General features: G+C 35.5%; 1 protein-coding gene across 3 annotated transcripts in view; it reads left to right on the forward strand.

The window, feature by feature from the left end:
* Positions 1-1,186: 1,186 nt before the first annotated feature.
* The window catches only part of LOC119681714 (tudor and KH domain-containing protein), a 42,865-nt gene continuing 17,788 nt past the window's right edge, over positions 1,187-26,263 (forward strand). For 2 of the 3 annotated variants that reach the window (XM_038094976.1, XM_038094977.1), the window contains exons 1-4: positions 1,188-1,487; positions 1,541-1,750; positions 14,485-14,604; positions 24,048-24,124. In XM_038094976.1, the coding sequence (XP_037950904.1) occupies positions 1,299-1,487; positions 1,541-1,750; positions 14,485-14,604; positions 24,048-24,124 (596 nt within the window). In that variant the 5' untranslated portion in view covers positions 1,188-1,298. Of the gene's footprint in view, positions 1,488-1,540; positions 1,751-14,484; positions 14,605-24,047; positions 24,125-26,263 lie in introns of all 3 variants that reach the window. The other variant, XM_038094979.1, reaches the window with a different exon arrangement.

Consider the following 26,263-nt stretch of genomic DNA (forward strand, 5'->3'; position numbering starts at 1 on the left):
AACGGTTATAGTTAGACATATAAGTATATATGGGATAAACATGTTTATAATAAACTTAATATTAAAAATGTAGCATCTTAAAATACTTAAATACAGTAGTTGTAAAACATATAAAAAAACAATAGTGATGGTATTTTTTATTATTATTTGCACAGTACTGAATATTAATAGACCAATACGAAAACTTGCCAAAGAAATATTTCATACTTAAAATATTTCACAGAAAATAGTACAACAAATAATAACAGTTGCATTCCTAAATCATCGGTTGCTGGGAATTTGTATAACGTCTTGTAAGTGACACAACCTCTAACACAATGTCTCACCATCTACAAAACATTAATTTATTAATTATATGCACTAGTATTTTTAAATCATAATTATTATTATTTACTTACTTTATTATTTCAAAAAAATTTATAATTAAATCACTTTGATCATTTTTTGCTTTATCCTTTTTCTAATATTGGGCGCAAATTAGTTTTACTACTTTTTAACAATCAATTGCCCGGTAATTTGTTTTTAAATATAGCGCAGTGCATTCAAATTTTTTGTCAAGAAATCAAAACAGAGAACCAAAATTATGCTCCCTGTCATTGCCCATAAAATTTTTCTTAAGAGTAACTTAAGGTTCTTATTCGGAGCAAGTTAAGATCCGTATTCGGAGCGAATAAGGATCTAAATTTGCTCAATTTGGAAATAATCGTACGTTTTGAGATGGTATTAATGCAATTTTTGAGAGTGTGTTTGTTATTTTTTGTTGTGCTCATTTAAGTTTCCGTTCTATATAAAATCTTCTTTGCTTTTAATGATCTTTAAAAATATTTTAATGATCTTTAAAAATATTTTGAAATTCTTGGAAACTAGGAATTAAATTCTAGTAAATTCTGAACTGCTATTTGTCATAATCTTTACTAAATCTTCAATATTTAAGTGCAGAATTTAACTCATTGCCGCTAAAAATTTTCTATAGAGTACGCTATTTATTTAGTTTAGAACCGAATTCGGTCCGAAAACGGTTCTAGGGAATGTAAAGTTGAAAATATTTGTGTGATTTGTGGGCAATTTTTGAGAATAAATTTATTATTTTGTTCCGTTCACAATAAAGTTTCCATTCTTTTCATGTTCCTATATCCATTCAATTCCTGTCTTAAAAAGTTATTATTAGGTTGGTTCTGTTGTGTTTTGTTGTTATTATTGTTACAGTTTTTACTTCAATTCAGTTTTTAATAATTGGCATTGGCATCGTAAAATCAAGCAAATAATTATTTTTGATCTGAATAAGATTAAATTTCGCAATGGAACTGTCACAGTTAGAGGAAACAAAAATTGTAATTAAGTCGCTTCTTAAATGCCATCAGCATGAAGTTACTGTAGGCAAGCTAAGTCAAGACTTTTACAAAAGTGAAGGATATCAAATACCCTTTGCAAAACTAGGTTATTCAAGTTTAGAGACTTTTTTGCGATCTCTCGGTAATCTAGTAGAGGTATAAGAATTTTACATCTTTGATATAAACAACTGATATTAAATGATTTCAAGGTTTGTGGAAAAGGTTACAGTGCAACTTTAAAGTTAATTCAAAATGAAAACCTTGCTCTAAACTCTGTAAGCTTGGCCAGTAATGCTAGTAATAGGGAGTTAACTGCAGATATTTTTACTGAAATTCAGGATGAAAAACCTACAGTGAACTTACGCAGAAAATCAGAAGATGATGTTGACTTGCCTCCCAAATGCATGAAAGATTTTAAGGTTTGTAATTTAGTTTCAAGTATCCTATTGAAATGTACTTTTGACGTTAAATTTAATTCTGAATTAAAATACAGTTAATAAGATTTATTTCAAACTTTAAGTCACTCATATAAAAAAACCCTTTCAAGTACGCATTCTATAAACACTTATTATGCACAATTGTCCAAACTACTATAAAACAAAATGTTCGATTGTTTGTGTCAGAAATTACCAGAATCTTCAACAACTTTTAAGAAAGATCCTATTAATCGAACTATTGTATAAGAGAAATCATGTAACGGGATACTGTGACGATTGTTAAAACAGATAAGACGCAATAGATATAGAAGCTACTTTACTTATGATTTGTGTCTCCACTTGGTATGTTTCTAATGAGAAATTTCCCCTTTATCTTCAAATGTCCACAGTAATAGAAGTTGAAAGGCGTAACATGTACAGTGAAGAACATAATTATTGGCACAGCAGGCGTATTGAAATTCAACACTGTTTTAATATGATATTAAATTTATTTTATTTTATTATATTATTTCTTATATTTAATTTAATATTTAAAAGCCAAAAAAATGAGTACAATTGTTGTTGTTTCCAATCCAAATTTTAAATTGGAGAATGAGAGAAAAAACAATATGGCTGTTCAAACTCAGTCATGAGAGCCGGCGTATTTGTGCCCCGGCACTAAGTTAAACCAGTGTTTAGTAATAAATTTCAAAATTTGCGCCCTTTAGGAGCAAATTACTACAGTTCTAATACGTTTTGGGAATAAAATCGCAGTAAGCAAAATAGCCTTTTTTGTAAACCACTAATAATATAATTATTACACTTTCTGATTTTAAAGAAACGGATAAGTACTGTTAACAATTATTATAAGATGATATAATAATAAATTAACATTATTACAGCGTCTATAAGTTTTTTCTTGCTACAAGTTGAAAGTAAGCATACCTAAATTTCCTTTTAAATTTAGACACATCCAAGAAGTAATAAATATACAAAATTGACAATACTGATGTATTGTCTGATTACTGATACTGATTCTGGCATAGCCAGAAAGAGCGAATTTTGCCGTGCATAACATGGCCCTTAGTCTGAACAAAATTATTAGCACACTTAGGTTTTAATGAAGTCTTAACACAATTTCATCAATCTGATAACTTCTTTCTGGAAAAAACATGTTATTCCTATATTGTAGTTACCATAAATGTTTTTTAAATTTGTTTTTTTATATTTGCAAAAAGTTTGGCAATAATTTGGTTATCACTGTATGTATTTCGCCTTCAGGTTCACCCGAAGTTACTCGCCAGGGAATTAGTCCAACTTCAAGAACATGGTTTCGACTGAAAAGATTTCAGTTGAATATTTTAATTATTTTAAAATTTTAAGTCAATAGAATCAAACAGCGATCTGATATCCTCCTAAAATGAAGATACTCAGTATTATTTGGTGTTTTAAGTCAGTGCAAATAACTGGGAGTTATTAAAAATAAATTATTAAAGACAAAAAATCACTGTGATGTAAATAAATGTATTGTGCATTGCTTTAATGTTTACATATATATATTTAGGCTTTATATAAATTTTAGCATGGCTTGGGGTTTGTTGTTTTATAATTTATTTGAAGACAATAATACCATCTAATTGAGAAAGCTTTCTCTAAGCTTTCGAAGCCTACATATGTAAACGACAGATATCAGTGTCGTATATTTCCATCCTATTAAAGTGATACCACAGACTAAAATAATTCGTAAAGGGACCCAATAAAATTTTTGATTCTACTCTGCGCAGCAAAAGTTTATTGCTTAATATTTCTATTGCTGGGATAATAAATCGTAGGCTTACACTATTGAACCAGTGATCTGCAAATTTATTTTCTTCATATTTCTTGACAACGTAATTGAATGAATTTTTTGTGAGTCCCCAAAAAGTTATAAGATCAATTGAGGGCACATCTCTCTTAGCTAGAGACAAATTGCAATGAAACTTTTCATTGCTATCATATTTTGGGACTCAGTTTATCATTACAGTATTGAAATTCTCTAACATATTGAGAATTCTTAGACAATTTTTGCTATTTTTGATGTTATCGCAGTCTGGTGGAGTATGCGAAAGTGGATTCTTAACATTCTTTTCATATTCTTCGATAACATTCTCTCGAATATATTGCAATATATTGTAAAAGGTTACTAAAAGAGAAAATGCACAAGTCAAAGTAGAGTACTTATCGCTTGACAAGATAGACGGACGGGGGTGAAGCACAACACCCGTTTATTGAAGGATTAGCCCCCAAAATAAGATGGAATAGCTACGTCTTTAGCGTAGCTACTGGGGTAGATATTTCTCTTCGCAACTTGTGGGAACAAAATGGATTTAAATGAAAATTTAATAAATCTAAGCAAGTCGAAGTGGTTGACGCTGATAAGGTGGACAATGAGGCCTCACAGGCCGATCTGATAACCGTAGCTTCAGATACTACGACGCATCGCAGTCATGTAACCACTGAAATGGTGAACGAAGAAGCCCCTGATCTCGACTTAGCAATGACTGATCTCGACTTAGCCGAGCGTATCCTTCTGAATAAAAGGGAGAAGCAAAAGCGAAGAAGACAAAGGCAAAAGGCTGCAAAAGTCACAAGATCGGTTGAACAACTAGCCGATCGCTTTAGCGAACTATGTGGAATCATCGCTGGAGAATGAACACCTGGCAAAGGGGCATAAGGGTGGTTGCCCTGATACTCCGACAGTTCAACTCCTTCAACTAAGATAATAGTCAAGCTAAATCGGCGGTCAAAGACCCAACTAAAACACCGGGGGAGTACCTAACCAGGTACTCAACCGACCCGCATTGGTTGGTAAAAGGACTGTTGGTAGGCGTGGTGCACAACCTTTAACGGCTGATAACGGCTGACGCAAATCGGACTTGGGATAAGGAAAAGCGGACAACCCATACAGGGTGTCAACTAACCAAAACTTATAGGTCAGAAGGCTGGGGTCAAACAAGGTGGAAAACCAGCAGCGGTTGCTAGCCAAGTGGAGTCGCAAACTAGGATGGCGGATCAACTGCCTAGCACCAGAAAGACTGCAAAAAAGCAGAACTCTTACAAGCAGGCAGTAAGAGGTGCAAACGATGGCAATGCTCATAAGAAGTCCAACATCCAGGCAGTCAGGACAGATCTCAATATGGGTATAATTGATTTAAGAGTCGAAGGACCTCTGGGCGAGAACCAGAGGTGCTTTCAAAGCACCTTTGTTGAACACCGTGGAGCCGCTAGATGATGGAATAGGTGACATTGGGTTTATAGTAATGCTTGCCTTGAGGATGGTTACATTACCATTAAATGTAAAAACCAGCAATCCATGGCTAGTCAGCACGGTAACTAAGTTGGAACGCCTTTGGAGATTATTCTTATTTGTCTACGACTCTACTGTAGGCAGGGAAAGTATTCTCAGCAGACCACAGAAGCAAAACGGCTGTGTTAAAGACACTTCGAAATGGAAGGTCACTAACTTAAGTAAGTTTGACGATGCAGGCAATGCTGGCGTTATGCTTATACTGTGGTGCTCTAAAGAAGACGCTGAGGCGATTCAGACCGCAGGGAGTAGGATCTACTATTGATTCAAGAGCCCTGGAATGTTTAAAACGCAATTAAGAAACTCGGTACATCATGTCACGCTGTACTTTTCACAGATAGGTGGAGAAATAAGGGCATGCATTATGATGCATAATGGAAGGGGATAATCTACATCCAATTGCCTCATCTATGCTTACCAGACTTTACTACGGTAAAAGTAGAGAGCGATGCAAACACCTTATTGTGGCATTGACCGGACTGCCATCACACGCTACTGAACTACCCCCAGGGGAGTATTGCAGAACGAAAAGCATAGAAATCGTCATGAAATGCGATGCGAACGCACGCAACATTGTGTGGGGTAACAGCAATAGTAACAACATTTCAACAGTATTGCTTTCAAATAATTCAAATACAGAAAGTGCGAGTGTTTAAATCTAAAATTTGCAAAATGACATCCTCATACTTAGATGCTTAAAATTCCCCTGCTTTTGTTTGAGCTTAGAAGTGTATTTTAAATTACTTCAATCTTTAATATCAATACAAAATAAAACAACAAATTGCGTCAAACGAATAAAAGCCAAAAATGAGTGTTCAGCCTTCTCCCCCTGAGCACGAACTAAACAAGTTATTGAGGGAGTAAGTATACAAACAAATAAAGTCACTAATTTGTGGCCGTCTTCTTCTGCACGCAAAAGTGATCTTCTCATAGCGCATGCACATCAAAAACTTTTTCATCGAGTGCTAAATGTGGATCTTCATTGCTAAATTCTCCATCAACAAATGTTTCACAGCAATGACATGTATCAGAAAAAAAAGAAAAATGTTTGTAATCAAAAATTACCAAATTGAACAACAAATACTTACGAACACTTGAACAACCTTTAAAGTGCTTCCAAACAAGACAGCGGCAATAAAATTCAGAGAGGAATAAATAGATACATTCTTATTACAAAGAGGAGACGCAGCCCTATGACAAAACCAACTAGTCAAGTAACAAAACAAACAAAATTAGTTCAAAACCATTCCTCCTTAAATAAAAGGAGGCTCCTTTAAAAGGACATTTTAACGGAGATAACATACATTATGGGCGATAAACATTTCTACGTGATTACACTCTTGAAAAGAAATGTAAATAGAACTAATACTCATAAAAAAGACTTATTTAAATAAAGAAAAACTATACACTTCTCTGATTTCAATAACAAAAGCTATTACACCTATTAGTTAAAAAGTAGCAAAGCTTTAAATGTGGTAATTAAAGATGTAGAATATTTCGTACCGGAATCCGATATAAAAGTGACCTTGATAGAAGCGGAATGTGAAACAAAGTCCATCTTTAATATTAAAAATAAAGATAATATACCTCAACCAATATATAAATGTAAAAAAATCTCGCTACAGGAGAAGTATACCCAATTTACAATCTTCGTTATCTTTTACATCGAAGGATAACAGTAGAAGAACCTTTTAAAAGAAAAGATCAAAAACAGTGCACTAACTGCCAACAATTTGGCCATACTCGAGCCTATTGCACCTTACCCAGTGTATATGTAATATGTGAAAATCTACACAAATCTTCCATATGTTCAAAACCTAAAGAAGATGCGTGTGAAAAAAATACAGCAATTGCGTTAAAAATCACACAGCAAACTATAGTGGTTGCACTGTCTTTTTTTGTAGTTAAACAGAGAACAATTCCCAAAAATCAATTAAATACTGTGCCACCCAAAAATTACTACCAAGGACAAATAAGCAATCCAGAAGTAACAATCTCTCAAGGCAAAAGTTATTCAAATGTATTAATAGAAAATGTTCAACTACTTGCGCAACCGGCAGTGGGTAATTTAGAAGAAACGCTAAAATAACTGATCCAAAGTCTTAATTTTTTTTGTTTGGTATGCAAAGCATGATGCAAGCAAAAATATTAAACCATAAATAATCACCGCAAATCCATTAGTTGAACTGCCATCAGATCACTCACCAACAATAATAATAATACAAAGTCATCAGAACAGAGCTATCCAAACGCAGAGTCTAACGAAAAATATGAACTATTTAAAATTTCGTAAATATGTTTATTGTCATATACGACAACATGTTTCGTTAAAAGTGATTAATGAAATTGATGCCTGTACTAACCAATTTTCTCAATGGGTAATCTAAATGGGTGCTAAAGTGGCTTCGATAAGAATTGGAAAAGGAACCCAAGAAATTGGTTTGCTTGACACCTAATGATCAAACGGACTATTCACTTAGAAAGGCAAAAAAGTACCTCAAACAGTCTATCCAGCAAGAATCTACTCTCAGATGCTGAGTAGGCATGAAGTGACTCTGAGAAAGGGGACATATTTGTAAAACACTTGGAAAATGTGTTTCCTCCAAATGATGCTTCAAAAACTACTTCTTTACCTATATCCTATATTACATATATTACAAACCTATATCCATCGAGCAGTTCACTTATCTTTGAACTATAACATATCACCAAAATTATAAAAGATCTCAATGCGAAAAAGGCAGCAGGACCTGATAAAGTCTTATTTGCAATGGTGAAACAGTTACCACAATGAGCATTTAGGCATTTATTCACAGGCATTTATTTAACCTTATCTTATGGACAGGGTATTATCCTGTATTGCTTTGGAAAATGTCACAAATAACAAAACCAAAGTAGAATCCTACAGACCAATTAGCGTCCTTCTAGTATTATCAAACTATTTGAAAAGCTGCTAATTATGAAAATAATGCCAATATTCTTAACAAAGTAATTTCGGAACATCAGACCTAAACATAGTACAACTGAACAAGTGCATCGTATTATATCCTTCGTAAGAAACTCATTTAAAAATAAATAATACTGCACTTTCATATTTATGGATGTAGATGGCACGAAGACTTAATGTATACAATTACTACTCTTATGCCAGCTAACACTCAACTTTAGCAAAAGAACTTTTAGTTTAAGATATAAAAATTTTATTTCAGAACATTGTCCTATCAAAGCTGGAGTTCCAAGGAAGTGTAATAGTTCCGCTACTACACCTACTGTATATAAGTAACATGTCATCTTCGGTAAACACCTTTACTGCAACATTTACTGACGACATAGCAATACTAAGTATACACAAAAACCCCGCAATACCATAACGCATGCTTCAATATCATGTTCATCAACTTAAGCAATGATTATCAGTATGGCGTATCAAATTCAATGAATAAAAATGTACCCATGTAACATTTGCTCTAAACCAGTCAACAATATTACAATTAATATACAAAAAGTACCTTCAAGCGACTATGTGAAATACTTAGGGATATATCTAGATAGACGTTTAACCTAGAATAAACACATAGGGGCTAAGAAGACACAAATAAATATAAAACCAACTTCATTGCATTGGCTTATACGCACGTCATATATGTAAGCTACCACTTCTATACAAAATTCTATTATACATGTCGATAATAAAACCTATATGGAGTTACGGAATTCAAATGCGGGAAACAGCGATGTCATTAAATAAAAAACTACAAAGGCTGTAATCTAAAATCCTAAGAATGACAACGGGTGCACCGTGGTTTATAAAAAATGTTAGCCTTCATGGAGATTTGGGCTTACCAACAGTTATAGAAGAAGCTGCTCGATTTAGCCGTGAATACCTTTTAAAGTTAGAACATAACCTTAACCAATCAGCTTACAAGCTCCTACTGAACAAAGGTCACAAACGTTTAAAAAAGAAGAACACAATTGACATCTGCTAATTTTACTTAATTTTTATTTATAAATTTTATTTGATTAAATTGAATATCATTTTTAGTTTGATTTATTTAATTCAACCTAATTTTATTTCAAATTATCTAATGTCTCAATAGTTTTTCCAAAGCAATAGCATAGAGAAAAAATGAATTTAGTTTTTAAGATTTGATTCACTTATTGTTAAGTTTGGATTTGGTGTTTTAGGCTGGTGTAGTGGTCAGTTTACTTGCTTTGACCGGGACACGAGAAAAATCAAGAGGCTGCTTCACTACCTAGACGGATTATTACAGTGATGAAGTGATCTACTGATTTTCGCACAGGACGAAAATGGACACCTCTTTATGCCTGACGTGAGGTTACCGGAAATTCACTGGCAAGCATTTGTTTGATCTTGAGATTTGAATAGAAATAAATCATTTAGCGTTACCTAGGCTTCATCACATGGAGACGATCACCCCTGCTCTGATATTTATAAAAATCACAATGAATGCAGACCAATATCAGTAAAGGCATAAAACCAAAACTTGAATTCGACCAAAACAAGCAGTCTAAGCAGTCGTAGTTGGGATTTTACTGCAACAAATTAATAAAAACTTGGAATCCAGTTTTAACCCAATTGAGGGCTTGTAGACATATTTTGTAACCACACCGGGTTCTTGTTCTTTATTTTGCTAACATGTACTCAGTGTTGGGCAGGGTTGTTGCAATAAAATTTCTTTTATACGTTTATTCACTAGCTAATGCGTTCGACAATAGCACTACCTAAACTTATCCCTCTCCTTAAAATAAAATATAAACCGTTGGCGCATGAAAATTATATTATTAATATGGAGTGATCTGAAAAATATTGCAGGGCGTTTTTATGTTTATGCGCCAATTACTTGCTTGAAAAATATACCAGATTTTAAAATCATTTATTTGTAATTTTAACAAAATTGTTTATTTGTTTATGTTGCTATGAAAATATTAGATAATAATAGAATATATTTGTCAAACTGATATTGCTAAATACGTGAAATTCATACTAATGACAACTGTTTATATTGTTTACAAGCTATCACATAAGTTATAGCTATAATAGAACAAAAGTTATTCGAAATTCGAAATTATTCGAATTGAAACGTAATAGTGTGATTGCGTTATATTTGTGTAGAAAATCAATACCAGATAGTGTTCGTAAGCTCAATAACCTTATAGTAAATAAAATTTTTTTTTATCGTATCATAAATCATTACAACAGTACAGGCAGCGTTGCCAAACGCTATGATAGTGGACGAAAAAAAAAAACAACATCACCTGAAATGGTTTGGAAAGTGAAGGGTCGAAATCCACTTCGTAGTGGTAATCAAATACAAGAACTGAAAATATCCTAGCAAAGCATCCGACGAATATTCCCCATGAGCTCAAGATAAAGCCTTACAAATTGCAAAAGGCACAAGATCTTACACCAAAGCAACAAAAAGTTATACTCGAAAGAGTAAAAAAGTTGTTACGCTTGCATGACTGTTGCGAATTTCCAAACATTGTGTTCTCTGATGAAAATAATTTCCCCATTGGACAGTTCATAAACTCTCAAAATGATCGTGTTTATTTAGCTACCCACACTGCCGAAAATTTGAGAATATGAGTGACCATCTGAAGTAATTTTCTATCTCAAGTAATGGCATGGGCAGCTGTGACCGCCAATGGACACTCTCCAATCGTTTTCATTAAGTCTGATGTCAAGGTCTTTGCAATTTGATATTGAAAAAATGTTTTGAAAGTTACTTTAGAGCCTTGGGCACAATTTCTGTCGTAGACCATGATCGTTCCAACAAGACTGGGCGCCGTTTCATGAAGCTGTTGTGAACCAATAAAGGTGACAAAAATCATGTTCAATATTTTATTTCGTTCACACAATGGCTTTAGATTTAGCCAGATACAAATCCGATGGCCTATTCCATCTGAACCATTTTGGAGAAACTGAATTTTGCTTAGGAAACATCAACTTTCACACAAAGTTTTTACGAATGCTACAAGTGAGCGAGTCATTAATTTTCGATGAGTATATTTATTGATTCATATCATTCGAGTATATGCTATGATTTATGAGTCATGAGCTATTTCTATTGTAAGGATCAAATTTAACCCTCACCAATTAAATTAATAATAAAAGTAAATATAGGGAAAACGACATAGAATGAGGCCATTGCTGACGATCACCATGTGGATGGACGAACAGGTCTGGGTGAAGTGACAATGGGTGGGTTGCCTCCTGCTTGGCTGTAGCTGGCATAGGGCAACTCAACCAGTCATCCGGATTACCATCTGGCTAAAGCTGATGGAGCAATGGATGACAAGTCATCAACACTGTTAGGACACGTGCAGAATATACCAGCATTTGGCAATTGCTGACGAGCGTGTTCAGGCATAGCACCAGGAAAGGTATCTTTGCCTGGCTATAGTTGGCAAGGATTTTCATCCAAACCTTTAACAACGTTTTCATGGGCATTTGTGATTTTACACCATTGCAGGTTTAGCATTGCTGACTTCGACAACTCCAACTCTTCTCAACAGTTACAATCGCTCACAACGTTTCCAACGCGTCCTAACGATTTCGACGTGGCATTTGTGATTTCTCACCATTACAGGTTTAGCATTGTTGACTTCGATAACTCCAACGCTTCCCAACGGTTACAATCGCTCCCAACGTTTCCAACGCTGTCCAACGATTTCGACGTGGCATTTTTGATTTCGCACCATTGCAGGTTGTACATTGCTAGCTACAACGACTCCAACGCTTTCAACGTTTCAACGATTTCAACGCATCAACGATTTCAACGCTTTCCAACGATCCTGACAGTTTCAACGATCCCAATGCTTTCAACGCTGACAACGCTTCCCACGGTCACAACGATTTCAACGATTGCAACGCTTACCACGATTTCAACGTTCCCAACGGTCACAACGATTTCAACGATTCTAACGCTTGCAACGCTTCCCAACGATCACAACGCTTTCAACGGTTTCAACGATTTCAACGATTACAACGTTTCGAACGCTTACGCTCTTGATTCTATTTCTACTTATAATTTTTATGCTTTTCATGACAAATAATAAATGCTATCATAAAACACAAAACAGTGTCTCATAGTTAGATAGTTGAGGTGCAGGGACGACGAATCCTCCTCAAATAGCTAAGGATGAAAGCCGTTTTGAGTCCACAAAAACCTCGTAATAGTGGGTAGTAGATAGAGAGTCAAACTAGAACCAACCAGAGGCATTAACAAAGGCAAGAATCTGGCTAATGCTGATGCTGGAGATATCGCTAAGTGAGTTGAAGAAAGAGGCCCCTAGAAACTTAAACCTAATTCTGGCCAGACCTGGACAAAAACACATCAGGTGTTCTGGTGTCATTTCATCAAGTATTGGTAGACACGCACTACATGAGGTACCACAGGGAAGGCCAAGTCTAGCTCCATGCCGTCCTATGGACCAGTGACCCGTAAAGACAGATATTAGCTTAGAAACCTCAGATTTGTTTCTACAGATTAAGTCAGAGGTTCTATATTTGGAATAGATGGGCCAAGTAGCCCTTGACCTGGCTGCTGAGATAGTAAGCGTCCACTCACTATTTGCCTGTCGCAAAAAATGGTCACAAATCAGCCTACGCCCGTAGCTGACAGGGGCGGGGATCGAAATAGGGGTATCCGTGGAAGAGGCGCCTAGCTTAGCAAGCTCGCCAGCGCGCTCATTTCCCACAATATTAGAATGCCCGGGAACCCATACTAAAGTAACCTTGGACCTCTCACTTAGTTCACTGATAATTTCCTTACATTCTTCGACTAATCTCGATGACAGACAGACTGCTGATAAAGCTTTAATAGCTGCCTGACTGTCAGTTAGAATGCAGACTTCTTTTCCGTGAAGGCGCATATTTAAAGCAAGAACACTTGCCCTAAGGATGGCAAAAACTTCAGCCTGAAATATCGGGGTGGAATCTGAAAGGTGGTATGATTTACTAATCATTAGGTCCGTAGAAAAGAATCAGGCTCCAACGCCTTTATCCATTTTAGAATCGTCGGTGTAGATCGCTATCTTTCGTGGACTTGTAAGCAATCCCGCCTCCCAATCCCCTCTTGAAGGAATTTTGGTGGCGAAGTTATTGTCGAATAGTAACCGAGGACATAGGTAGTCTGAATCCCTGGCATCATCTATCGGATAGAGTGATGTGATGTTACCATGTCCTAAAGCACACGAGCGCCAACAGTTTAGATCTTTAAGCCTCTGCGCGCTGAGAGTAGCAGCTTGCTTGATGTAAATATCAATAGGTAGCAAATTAAGTATGACATTGAGCGCACTGGTGGGGCAAGATCTTAGAGCCCCTGTAGCTCCCACACAGGCAGATCTTTGCATTCTGGTTAGTCTTTGAACAATGTACTGTTTGTTCAACGAAAGCCATCACACCAGACATCCATATGTTAATATTGGCCGAACGACGGCTGTGTAAAGCCAGAGAATCACTTTGGGCTGCAATCCCCAGCTCTTACCGTACATCCTTTTGCACACATAGAATGCCACACAAGCTTTACGAATTCTTTCGTCGATGTTGGCTTTCCAGTTAAGTTTTGTGTCAAGAATTACTCCTAGATACTTAACTTTGTGCGAAAGAGTTAATCTTTGGCCATTTAATCTTGGCAGTGGAAAGTAAGGAATTTTATATTTTTTAGTAAACAGTAACAGTTCTGTCTTAGAAGGATTAACACCTACGTCACAAAATCAGTTAAACATCGAACATCGAAGACATATAAATGCAACGATCATGCAATGCGGTTAACAATTGATTTATTGAGACATCAATTTAGTTACAACTTTATTCCCAAAAGTGGTCCTATTAACTGGCCCCCTCGTTCGTGCGTTTAAATCCTCTCGATTATTTTTTATGGAGCTATGTTAAGTCATTGCTTTATGCCGACAAACCAGCAACTCTTGAAGCATAAGAAACCAATGTTCATGTAACCATTGACGCCATACGGCCATATTTAATTAAATTGAAATATCCATATTACAAAATCCAAGGTTCGTTTTAAGTAAAGTTTTCATATTTTTTATTTTATATTAAGTTTTTTTTCATAACGTTTATTTTAATTTTGTTATCCTTAGGAAATTAAAATGAAACATATTTTTTTCATTATAAAAATGAAAGAATTTTATTCACATAAGAGTATTGCATAAGCAAATTACCATACTTTTGCTATGAGTAAAAGAACAAAAAAAGTCGCACGTATACTGTTATCTGTTTAGACGGATACAGGTAGCAAATGATCGAAAGAAAGCAAGGACAGAAAAAGTGATATGTGCCAATCACAATCTTTACTAAAGTATTTAACTGTAATTCAAGTAAACTGCAAAGTTTTTTATTTTTTTTTAGGTTAACTCGCCGGTTTTTAATTTTCCTTCACAAAAAATTGAATTCAGCACGAAACTTGAATGCTATGCTATACCAGATAATGTATCTATCAACGCAATTGAAGCTGTTGTTATTACCGAGGTAAATATTTAATATTTTATTATTTTATATATATTGAAAAGAAATTTATATAATTTTAAGTTTTTTCTGTTAACTCAGTATTAATGTCTAATATAATCAAGCCTGTAAATTGAGTACTTCCCCCTTGCATATTCAAGTGTGTAATGTGACATTTACATCTTATATATTTAAATCTGTTACGGTGGTATTTATTATGGTGTATATAACTTAGGTTTTCCCTAAGTTACACAGTTTTGTACAGTTTTTACAATGACACTTAAGGATATTTATATAATATTTTTCGCCCATAATGTCGTCAATGAATTCCAATTCGCCGACACCTGTAACAGACTTGTAGTTCTATACAAACATCATGTTTCACAGACATAGCAGGTTTTTATTTTGCAGTTCGGAGATGGTTTTCTCCAAATCGTTCATCCCAGTTCGCTTTATATAAGATAATATATATAAGATATATAAGATAATGATTGTAATAGGAGTGCTATCGCAGCTTAGTGCTATAAAAACATTCCAAACATCCTTGGTCTTGGCTGACATCAGGGGAATTAAAGTTGGACTTACCAAAGGTGACGATTCTTCATTTAAAACACCAATTAAGGATTTATTAATTGGGGTTGCTTATATGTGGTCCCTATGATCAGATGGTACGTTAGAAAACCACGGAGGTTGGCGACCATTCAAATCACCTAACTTAAAACAGGAGTTCCAATCTAAACGGCGAAAAATATCTGGTGTGTGCTGCCGAGGTGGAAATAGAATTGGGAGAGATAAAAATTTTATTTAAAATTTAATTAAATGATCTAGATGATTGGAAAAGGAGGGCCAAAGGTCAATGAAGATGAAGAATGTCTATTTAGAGCAGTTTTATAGGTATGCTATGCAAACCTGAACGGTGTCAAAGGTGGCACCAGTTATTGCAAATTTTACACTGATAGAGGTTTATAGTCTGTTAATTGTAAGGTTATGGAGTGCCCATACAAATAATGATAACATCTTCGTCTTCGCATAGAGCTTTCACCATTCCTTTGTATCGAACTCTATTGCTTACCTCTCGGTTGATGTCATTCTAAGAATAATTTGCTTCTTGCAATTCTACATTGACAGTCCTTCACCATGTTCTAGCAAGCGCTCCAAACGACGATCACTTCCCTGGGGACTCCATCTGAGTAATTGACGATCAATGTTGTCAGGGAGTCTGCGAAAGATATGACCAATCTAACGCCATCTGCGCATGCATACTTCTTTAGAAGTTGACATTTGATTGGTGGTAGCCCAAAGGTTAGCTTTGCTGATATGATTAGGTCACCAGATGTTGAGAATTCGATGGAAGCATTTGTTGAAAAAGTTTTTTGCCGTATGTCGATGACGGTAGTGTGTTTCAACGTCTCACATCTACAAAAGATCTGCGGTTTAATGTTGGAATTATAGATGCGCAGTTTGGTTTTTTACAGAGATATGTCGAGATTTCCAGATAGAGCGTAGCATGCCGAATGAAGCCTTAGCGTTGTTTATGTACACCGATATGTACATATCAGCCCCACCTTTAGTAGTGGTAATGCTATCAAGGTAAATGAAGGTGTTAACATATTCGCTGTTCAATTGGTTTAATTTAAATTACAACCGGGGTAGGGTTGGTGCTTTAGCCACCAATTTTTATGCTGACTTCTAATCCGGCTTTTAAAGACTTACTGTAAAAGATATCAATATTCGTTTGCAAATTATTAGAAGTTTGAGGAGGCTGACGTCATCTGCATATTATAGATCTTTAACTGTGTGAAGCGATTCCACTAGATTCCCTTTCTTCCACTCAGCGACTGGTGCATTATGTCGTCCACCATAAGAATAAATAATGTTGGTGTCAATATACGGCCCTGTTTTACGCCCGTGGCAATTTCAAACGCGGTAGATAATCGTCCGCCATGGTGCACTCGGCATTTAAACTCATAGTACATTGCTTTTATAAGGTTTATAATTTTTGAAACGATGTGCTGCATCTCGAAAATTTTTCCCAGACAACCTATGTTTATACTGTCAAAAGCTTTTTGGAAACGGTTAAATGACTTAGTATTTTACTTGGTATACAGAGCAACATTATACCGTTTTAATTATTGCAGTCCTTTGCTTCTCCTTTTGTTGGGTATTTTGACCACGATACCTTCATTCCACGTGGTTGGCAGGCATTCTTCTCGACCACTAGGCGCTAGTCCAATTAGGCTATTAAGTGTAAACTTATAAAGTTTCATTAAACGCATTAGCTGCTCGTTAGAAGTAGTAAGAACTTTTCCGGTACTGCTATTAATGGGACTATTTGTATGAGTGGGTAAAGTGCGCGCGTTATCCCATACAATGTCTTGAGATCATAAACGTGAGCAAAAGCTTCAGCTTTTGCTGCTTGGTCTTCTACTTACAACCATTTGTCTTTTCTAACTGACTTTTTGATTATTTTTGATAGTTTTTAATAACTTGCTCGTAGAATAGCGAAATCTTCATCTAACATTTCACATTTTAGGGTCCTGCGCTGCTCAACCAGTGCAATCGACTGTGTAGCCAAACGTTACGTTTTTTATCTTTGAAATTTAGTATTTGTTGACCAAGTTCATTATATGTAGTTATAATTTTGATCTCTTCTATACTATTACTCTCATATTAATGTTGGATGTCAGGCAGTTACTGATGGAGTGAATAAATGCATTTCGGCATGAATTTACCTCTAGCTTTTAGATATCAAGTTTGCGTGTTGGTTTCGTTCCGCTCGATTTGAGCGCTGCAACTTTTGGTAGGACTTTACATGTAATAACGTAATAAACACTGTTTATTCCACCATCAGGTGACGCGCATGTGATTTCATGTTGGTACTTATGTGGGAAAATCGTGCTACCAGTTTTCTTTTACAGCTGAGCGCGATCAATTTACTACCGTTATAATTTCTAACTCCAATGCCGTGTACATCCATATAGCTAGTCAAGTTAGCGTTTTCACTGCCAACCTGGGCGTTAAAATTGTTGTTGATCCAACTATTTAGCTGATCATAATAAACAAGCTTAATGCCACTAGACTTTGCTTATGTTGGAGCGTAGGCATTCTAGTTCACGCTAGTGTATTCAATTTCAATTTAACCTTTCGTTGATAGGAAACCACTTAATAATTTCTTCTGCTATTCTTTTAGTAATAAGAAGAACAACTCGGCGGCTATGCTTTTTGCCTTCAGGTTGGCGAAAACAGAGTTTTCGTTATTTATTTGTTCCTGTCCTGTTCATCTACATTCTTGTACAGCGGGCGAACGTTCTATGTTGTAAGTATAGAATGCTCTTTAATGTCAATATGTTTGCGATGAGTTCGAAATCTGTGAAATCAGTGATTACCCTTTACCTATACTATTGTTATTGTCCATGCTTAAACATTTATTAAAATATCTTTATATGCAGAATTAATATAATTTATTACATATAACATGTACATAACATATTTATAAAGATTAAAGTTTTAGCGAAAACAATTAAATAGAATGGTCTATGAAAATTCAATTATTTCTCTTCTTTTAGCTTCTATAATTGTTAGATATGCTCATAAGTTTGCAACACAAATCACAGAACATTTCTGTTGTTTATGAACCAATATGGCAATACTGTTTTGTGGAGTTTTACAGTTTATGATTTTGACTAAGTAGTGTATGTTAGTAGTTTTTCAGACATTAAGTTAAACTAAGCAAATGTATTAGTATCACGTGAATAAATAAAGTAGAAATACAAAAGTGGTGTCAGAAGTGGGATCAGGAATATGAGTCTCACTAGATTTGAGTAAGATACCGGAAGACGAACAAGGTAAGTATGTACGTGTACACATGGGAGCAGAACTCAACGATGCTCTTAAAATTATCGCTAGCCTAACTGCACCTGAGATGCTCACATACAACGAAACAAAAACATTTCAATTCATCATTTTGATGGTACACGGAATAAGTACGCTGAAAGCGTTAGGTTCCGACAAATTAAACAAGAGAAGGGAGAGTAAATTTCCAAGTATGTACTTCGCTTAGAAGACGGTGCTAGATTCTGTCAGTATGGAGAGTTCTTAGATAGAATGCTGATGGAGCGATTGCTATATGGAGTTGAATCGCACATTATTTGTAATGAAATAGTTATTAGAAAACCAAAAGCTTTCACTGAAGCATATGAAATTGCGCATACAATCAAGCGAGAGCAAAAATCAACAACAGACGTCAAGAGTGCAGAGTTAGGGAAACCAAGTGAGCCAACATATAAGCTAGGTTGCGACCGAATGGAAACAAACCGTAACATCAGTGAGAACAATGGAAAAGCGATGTGGGTGACAAAAGAAAAAACAGCTAATTGTTATGGATGTGGAGATCAGCACCTAAGAAAAGAGTGCAAGTTCAGTAAGCCCAAATGCTTTGCTTGTGGGAAAGTCGGTCACATTGCCAAAATATGCAGAACAAAATTAGACCAAATAGCAAAGGATGAACCGGAACTAGACCAACAAATACTTAGAATAATGCACTCACGGCAGTAGGAAGAATGATGGTTCCTGTAAAAATTGATGGAAAGGAAATTCAAATGGAATTAGACACCGGCGCATAATGCACGGTAATTAGTTGCAGAACTCTTCGAACGATAAAACCGAATTTCAAGTTGCTTAAGAGTTCATGAGGTCATAAGGCTAATTGCGTTGGACGGATTATAGTATCCGCATCAATGGGTAAAATAGTACGGCGGCTAAGTATGTATGTCGTACAAGGAGATTGTGATACACTTTGCGGCAGGGAATGGATATCAGAATTTGCGAGAGAGATTAACTTTTCTGAACTTTTTTCTTCGTCCAACTCTATTAATTCAATAAACCCTCTTGAGCGAGAACTATCTACAAACCAGCGAGAGCGGCTTCAACAACTGATCGAGCGTTTTAAGGACGTATTTAGTAAAACGGCCGGGAAGGTTAGTGATCCGCCTGCTAAAGTACATCTTAAAAAGGAGCTACTCCAGTCTTTGCACGACCAATGACATTAAAAGAAGCTTACGCCAAAGAAATTGATCGAAAGATTCAATCGGGGTATTACAAGAGAGTATATTATTCGCAAAGAAAAATGATGGGATTCGCATTACAGGCAATTACAAATCTACAGTTAACTCGCAAATGATCATTGATGAACATTCAATTGCGAAAGCGGAAGATTTATTTGATAAAATGAAAAACAATATTTTGTTATCTTAATGTAACAGATGCATACACCCATCTTACAATTGACGAAGAATTTGCACATATACTAATTCTAAACACAATCACACATGAGTTAGTACGTCCAACACGTACAGTTTATGGAGCAGCAAACATACGAGCGATATGGCAGAAAAGAATGGAGACAGTACTACACGGTATGACGAACGTGTTAAATTTTTTTCGACGATATCTTAATATTTGCTCAGAATTTCGTCGAATTGTTACAATTTTTAGAAACTTCTCTAGGCGGTATCAAGTTAAATGGTCTGCGTCTGAATAAGTCGAAGTGTGTGCTCGCCACAACACCTGTGAAGTTTCAGACGCAAACCGAACGGATCTAGGTGCTGTATTGTCACATCGTTCAGAAAATGGTGTAGAGCGATCAATTGCTTATGCATGTTGAACGATGACTGCTCCGGAACAGCGATATACACAAATTAATAAAGAGGCACTAGCAATTGTGTGGCAGCACGGATGATAAACCGTTATCACAGATTCCTTAACCCAGTAAGTCGCTTCCAGTATTATGCATAAATAGAATGACTAACTATGCAGAATTTTTAAGCAGATTCGATTACGAAGTTATATACAAAAATTCAAAAGCACGTTCTTCCCTTCCATTATCACAATGGCAACAAATAAACCAATTGCAACAAACAGTAACGACTCATTCAGATGAATGTGATGACTTCGATAACTTCATGATTTGCCAAATAAATCAGTTAAATAAAGCAGACCGTATTGCAATGGAAACCAGAAAGGACAAGCACCTAGGCAAGATAATCAGATTACTGGAAAGTGACCGGTCTTTAAAGAGAGAAGGCTACAAATCGCCAGAAGTGAGGTACGTGTTATCATCAGGATGCTTGACGTTCGAACACCGGGTCGTTATCCATCCACATTATCGAGAAAGATTACTAAAGAAACTATACATATCGCGTTTAGGAATGGTAAAGATGAAGGGCATTGCTGGTTCTTTTATATATTGGCCAGGAATAGACAAAGATATTGAGAATATAAACGAGTGTGATGAGTGCGCGAAACAAGCAAATAAGCCAATGAAATGCGATAGACACCATTGGGAATACCCAAAAGGGCCATGAGGGCATATTCATATTCACTATGCAGGGCCATTTGAAAGGGTGATGTTACTAGTAATTGTATTTGCTGCTTTTGGAGTTTCTCTTATGGTTGTTTCTGACAATGGAACGAACTTTACTTCTATAGAGTTTAACGATTTCCTCACAACAGTTGGTGTAAAATATTATAAATATTCAGCTCCGTATCATCCAGCTAGTAACGGTTTGGCGGAGCGTAGCGTACAAACAATCAAAAATGCACTAAAGGCAATGGGCACAACAAGCAAGTCTTTAAAGAAAAATGTGAACGAGTTCTTAAGGCAATATGTACAAAAATGCTCCATATTAAACTACAGAGTTCTCGCCAGCTCAGTTGTTTTTGGGACGACAACTGCCAACACACTTAGATCTCATTCGGCCAGAGGAAATCGTAAAGGAGGTGAAAAAAAAGCAGTAAATGCAGTGTCAATCTGGTAATAGGTGTAAGGATTCCCACCAGGCCAAAGCGTGTACTTCTTATCGAACAATCCGCGAATGCATAAATGGTTCAGAGGAACAATTAATTCACGTTTAGGTGATCTTCACTATAAAATACTTTTTAATGGAAAGGAAGTAAAGAGACGCATAAATCAAATTCGAAGAGCTGCAAATGGACCAATTAGAAATACACTAACGGAAGAATATTGTGCATCAAAATATTAGTTCAAAAGTAACGGTGACAACAGAGAGGACCCACTTCAAGCAGAAAACAATGAATCTAAAGGGAGTCCTAATATGAGACATTAATTTAAACTAAGCAAATGTATTATTATAACGTGAGTAAATAAAGTAGAAATACAAAACTTTTACTTATATTTCGTATATCTTTAAGCAATTGCATTCTCAAATTTGTCGTTGTTAATTGTGCGAAAAAAACAAAACAAATGTGGGAACAAAATAAATGCGTGTGCTCTCGCATAAAATATGGGAAATAGAGATTTATATAGTGTGAAATATATGAAAGTAATTATTCTGTTCTATTCGAATATGAACTGCTTATATATGAAACAAACATGTTGATTTGGCAAAGCGGTTAGATGTGCGGTAAACTTTGCAGCTCACATCACGGTATTTCTATTACATTTTGACTTTCCGCTAGTTGTGCGCAGTAGTTAGTCGCACATTAATACGTGCGTTCGATTTTGTTTGATCACTGTGTAAATATGTGTGGTTTTGAAACCAGACTCTTTTGCTTGAAAAAGTTGCTTTGATTAAGTATGTAGAAAGTTGTCTTTTTTTCATATTAATATAATATGGAACATATATATATATAAAAGTTCATTAACAAAATATATTAAATAAATTAAATTATTTACATATATATAGCGTGGTTTCTGTACTTGAACGGAATTGAAACACAGAAGCTATATTTAAACTTGAAAATTATTTATTACGTTCTATTTATTTAGTTAAGCCGGAAACTTAAAACTTCTTAGCAAACAATTTTCTTTTTAAAATTTTCCAAATTTTCTAATGTCAATATATTTGAATTGTAATCCAGCTTACTGTGATTATTGAGAATATCGACGGCTACATTATTCCCCTTAACGCGAAGTTTGTACCTTACGATCGTGCTTGTCAGTGACTAAGGGCTTAACTTCTAGTTTCTTAACATATTGCTCACTGAAGGCTGCTTTGAGGCGGTCCACCGAGATGTTGGCTTTTCTTCCTTTAATGTCCACGACAAAATACTTATCAAAACGCTTAAGTACAGTGAACGGACCTTCGTATGGAGCTTGTAGTGGTTCACAAATCATAGAATTTTTGACGAAAACCTGATCCGAGGGATAAAGATTTTTTTTCAATGAAAAGAAGTAAGTCTCGTTCATAAATCTTTGCAGTTTAGTCACGAATTCTGTCTGAGGGGTTGTGACGTAACGAAAACCTCTAGAGCATGGCAGTGGTCCGACAATTTCCTGGTTGACGTGGTCGAAGCGAGACGAAGCAGCTAGATACTGTTGAAGAGGTGCTTTGTTGTGGCAGTGAACTTTTGGCAAGCAATGCAGGATTTGAAAAACTTTGACGTGCAGGCTGGCCGTATGCCTCGTTGGCGGCCGCGCCGTGTCAAAGTGGTGGAGAGCGTTAAAGAAGTAGTCAGCTTGAGAAAGTAACTTTGATCTGTAGGCTGGCCTCATGCCTCGTTGGCGGCCGTGTCAAAGTGGTGGAGAGCGTTGATGAAGTCGTCAGCTTGAGAAAGTATCTTTGATCTGTAGGCTGGCCTCATGCCTCGTTGGCGGCCGCGCCGTAACAAATTGGGTGTAAGTTATGTTGCTTAAATCACATAAAAATTTGTTGTAATGACATGGATCCAGATTCGTCATTGGAATGTGTCCCTGGCATGATTATTGAGAATATCGACGGCTACATATATATAGTAGTATTATTTGCTTTATTTTTACTTCATTTTAAGTTTGTTGTATTACATAGAAATTAATACAATTATATTATATAGTTATATATAACTTATAGCTAAGGCATTTTAGCCGACTGCCTTATATATATATATCGGGAACATAACCGAATTTTTATGAGACGCACTGCTAATACCATAATCAGATTCGTATTATTATTAGCTTCGTATTAACCAGTTCTAACGAAAGCATTATGATGCTGCATGAGTGGAGTCAAGTATTAATGCGGTGTCTTGCAGGTGCAATTTTCGACAACTTTGTGTATCGCGTAATTACATATGAACACTAATAGATTAAAAGGGAAGAAATAGCTAACTTTGAAAATCATGGTAGTACGTTTCGATAATAAACAGTTGACAGCAAATGCCAACGAAGGTCGTTCCAACCAGGGTATGGGATCAATTTTAAATAATTACTTTAATGCAAATGGGGCATTGTTATATATTTTATATTGCTATATTATATATAATTTATTTCTTATTACACAATTGTCTTATATTTTTAAAAAAAATAACATTTTTTTTAGTCTGGGAAGCACTCGATATATAATAAAATAAATTATTGGAAATAAAATAGTTCATTAAATATTAATAATTATTTTTATGAATTTATTAACCAAATAAAGTGTAATGAAATTTTTGTTCTAATCATTTTTCACTTTAAATTTTTTTTTTTGCAGATCCATAATCCGCACAAATTTTGGTTTCACTTCTGTAAAGAAAATAATAAAATTGATGAACTCATGCAAAACATGCAGTAAGTTAAATATAATACCGAAAAAAATAATTGGTATATTTGTTTATCAGTATATATATGTGTTGTGCTCGTTAAGTATCATCAATTAGTATGTCAATCTCAAATTATACGAGTAATCTACATTATATGATATAAACATACTTCAAACTATTAAGTGATTTTGGGTTATCTTTTAGAAAATTTGCTTTCCATCTATCGTCTCATAACGCTTTCCTATAAATTTATAGTCCGATATATTTTGTTTTTCCACTAGCTATAGCTTTATAGTGTTTGATTCTAAATCAGTTATTGCCCCCCTTATAAACCCCACCCTCTGTTATTGTGTGCAACAAAATCAATGCATATCTTCACACAGTGACGATATATATCTCGATTTATCATATCTTCTGATAAAGAGGTTTACTTGTATACTGCAATTCTGACAACCGTCTTTTAGCACCCCACACTCAAATAACTTGCAAAAGATCGTTTAAAAGATCTTTCTGGCAGCGGACCAAATGTTTCTCAAGTTAAACAAAATATCCGAAAGTTTTAATTTTTATTTAAATCGATTTATTTAAAATTTCTGCAATTGAACCTAAATCGATTTGAGGCTGCCCAAACAGATTTGAATCCCAAACAGATTTGAAATTAAAATCAGATGTACTAGTAATTAGTGAATTTTTCAAATCAGAAGAAACCTCTAAATGGGTACAAGATACTTCTGAAAAGACAGCCATTTGACTAGGACAGAACATAATGTTTAAACCAAGCGCATTGGTACAAAAGGAAGGTCTACTACTTGATAGAATCGGATAGAATCGTGTCGAGGTAGAGCCCTATTAGAGACATTCACCTCACTAAACTTAACACAACTGAACAATGGGCATAGCCCAACGTTCGATAATGGTAGAGGCGTATCCTACATAGACCTTGCCTTCGTCAGCCCGTCATTAGTAAGGTGTTCGCAATGGAAAGTACCAAACCAATACACCCACAGCGACCACAATGCCATTTGCTTTTCCATATCGTTAAAAGAGAGGTTTGCTTTAAAAAAATCGCAGAGAAAAGCAGAACAAATAGGTTGGAAAACAAAGTATCTCAACAATGAGGTAATGGAATTCATGACCGAAAACATGAGTTTCGGAGTTGGGGATGCTTCTGAAAAATCAAATCATCTTATGAAAGAACTATGCAACATCTGCGATGCATCGATGCCAAGAAAAGGCAGAAGTAATGGGCGCGTATCAAACTATTGGTGGACGGAAGAAATAGCTTTACTAAGATCTCAATGCCTTGCCTCCCGTAGACAGTTCCAACGCCACAGATCTGGAATAGATGCGGAAAGGCTTCTACAAAAGTACCGAGAGAGCAGATCTAAACTTAAAAAGGCAATTATTAGGAATAAAATTATAGCTTTTCAAACTCTGATCAATGATGTAGACCAAAATGTTTGGGGCGATGGCTACAAAATAGTAATGCGTAAATTTCAGATGGTAAGAGGATCGGTACCTTCGTGTCCAAAAATAATGGCGAATATTGTTAAACACTTGTTCCCAAAAAAGGGAGAACTTAGAATCTTAATACCGATAATCAACGATTTAAATGAGATTCCACCGGTTACAGATTTCACTTCTTCCAGAGTTAAACCCAATAAATCTCCTGGATTGGATGGAATCCCCAATACCGTATTGAAGAAGGCAAAAACAAATTTCTGTATTCAGGGATGTATTCAACAGCTGCCCACAGGAATTAACTTTTCTTTCGTGTTGGAAAAAGCAAAGATTGGTGCTTATTCCTAAAGGTAATAAGCTCTCAGAAATACCATCGTCTTATAGACCTTTATGCGTACTGGACACTGCAAGTAAGGCACTTGAATGAATTATATGTTCTAACATTGCAAAGGAAGCTTCTAAGGGCTTAAGGTGGTACCAAAAAATACTGCGCGGTGGTGACCTTAGATGTTAAAAATACTTTCAACGCTGCTGAGTGGACTAGCATTTTAAATGCACTGATGAAAATAAGAGTCCCAGAATATCTTTTAAAAATAATTACATCGTATTTTAAAGACAGAATGCTCTTATATGATACAGACTCCGGACCCAAAACATATAAGATTACGGGAGGGGTTCCCCAGGGATCAGTTCTAGGGCCAATTCT

The sequence above is a fragment of the Teleopsis dalmanni genome, chromosome 2 (assembly GCF_002237135.1).
Source record: "Teleopsis dalmanni isolate 2A chromosome 2, ASM223713v2, whole genome shotgun sequence".
Lineage (NCBI taxonomy): Eukaryota > Metazoa > Arthropoda > Insecta > Diptera > Diopsidae > Teleopsis > Teleopsis dalmanni.